This window comes from Eimeria mitis, genomic scaffold, assembly GCF_000499745.2.
Source record: "Eimeria mitis Houghton genomic scaffold, Emh_scaff320, whole genome shotgun sequence".
Lineage (NCBI taxonomy): Eukaryota > Apicomplexa > Conoidasida > Eucoccidiorida > Eimeriidae > Eimeria > Eimeria mitis.
In genome coordinates, this window is record NW_013571539.1 from 1,485 (window position 1) to 2,644 (window position 1,160).

The window sequence follows — 1,160 nt, forward strand, 5'->3', positions numbered from 1 at the left end:
CAGGGCGGTAGCCCTTGCAGACGTATCCTCATTGCGGGTTGCAGCTGCTGCTGCTCCTGCTGCAGCAGCACCTGCTGCTGCTGCTGCTGCTGCTGCTGCTGCGGCAGCTGCTGCAGGAAAGCTACATCTTTCAGGCTGCTGCAGCAGCGCAGAAAATGAGAGGCCCCCGGGCTGGCGATATCTCCAAACCCAGACGGGGGGCCCTCGGGCATGCTGCAGCAGCAGCAGCAGCAGCAGCAGCAGCAGAAGCAGCAGCAGGGGCAGCAGCAGCAGGAGCAGCAGCAGCAGCAGCAGCAGCAACAGCAGCAGCAAAAACAGCAACAACAGTGGCAGACATATGAGGAGCGATAGAAGCAACAGTAGTGAACAGTAGCAGCAGCAGCAGCAGCAGCAGCAGCAGCAGCAGCAGCAGCAGCAGCAGCAGCAACTGATGATGATGAGAAACCATTAGCAGCAGCAGCAGCACTACCACCATCACCACCACCACCACCATCATCATCAGCAACAGCAACAACAACAGCAGCAGCAGCAACACCAGCAGCAGCACCACCACCACCAGCATCAGCAGCATCAGCAGCAGCACCAGCAGCAGCAGCAGCATCAGCAACAACAACAACAACATCAGCAGCAGCAGCAGCATCCGCAGCAGCAGCAGCAGCAGCAGGAGCGTACAGTGCGTGTATATGTTGTTTAATATGTAATCTGAGTTGTGTTGCCTGCATGCAGAGCTGCTGCTGCGCTGCAGCATACAAACGGAGACGATCCCGGTACGATCCCGCACCCCACACGGGCACCCCAAACCAGTGCTGCAGCAGCGCGCGCTCCAGTGCACTGCAGCAGCAGCAGCAGCAGCAGCAGCAGCAGCAGCAGCAGCAGCAGCAGCAGGAGAGGAAGAAACAGCAGTGGATGGTCAGAAACAGAAACAGCAGCAGAAACAGCAGCAATAGCAGCAACAGCAGCAGCAGCAAAAGCAACACATAACACACACACACACACAGACACATACATCAGTAGCAGCAGCAGCTGCAGCAGCAGCTGCAGCAGCAGCAGCAGCAGCAGCAGCAGCAGCAGCAGCAGCAGCAGAGTTTTGTGTAGGTTGTGGTGTTTTAGTGCCACCCCAGAGACTGCTGCCTATCTGTCTCCGTTTGTCTCCTTTTGTG

At 57.6% G+C, this 1,160-nt stretch overlaps 1 protein-coding gene across 1 annotated transcript; it reads left to right on the forward strand.

Annotated features, from left to right (window-relative positions):
- Window positions 1-155: 155 nt before the first annotated feature.
- On the forward strand, window positions 156-947 carry EMH_0007760 (uncharacterized protein; the record flags this gene model as incomplete). The annotated part of the gene is made up of 3 exons (XM_013498125.1): window positions 156-326; window positions 455-677; window positions 727-947. 3 exons carry the CDS (start codon window positions 156-158, stop codon window positions 945-947), a joined length of 615 nt encoding a protein of 204 aa, XP_013353579.1.
- Between the last annotated feature and the right edge of the window lie 213 nt (window positions 948-1,160).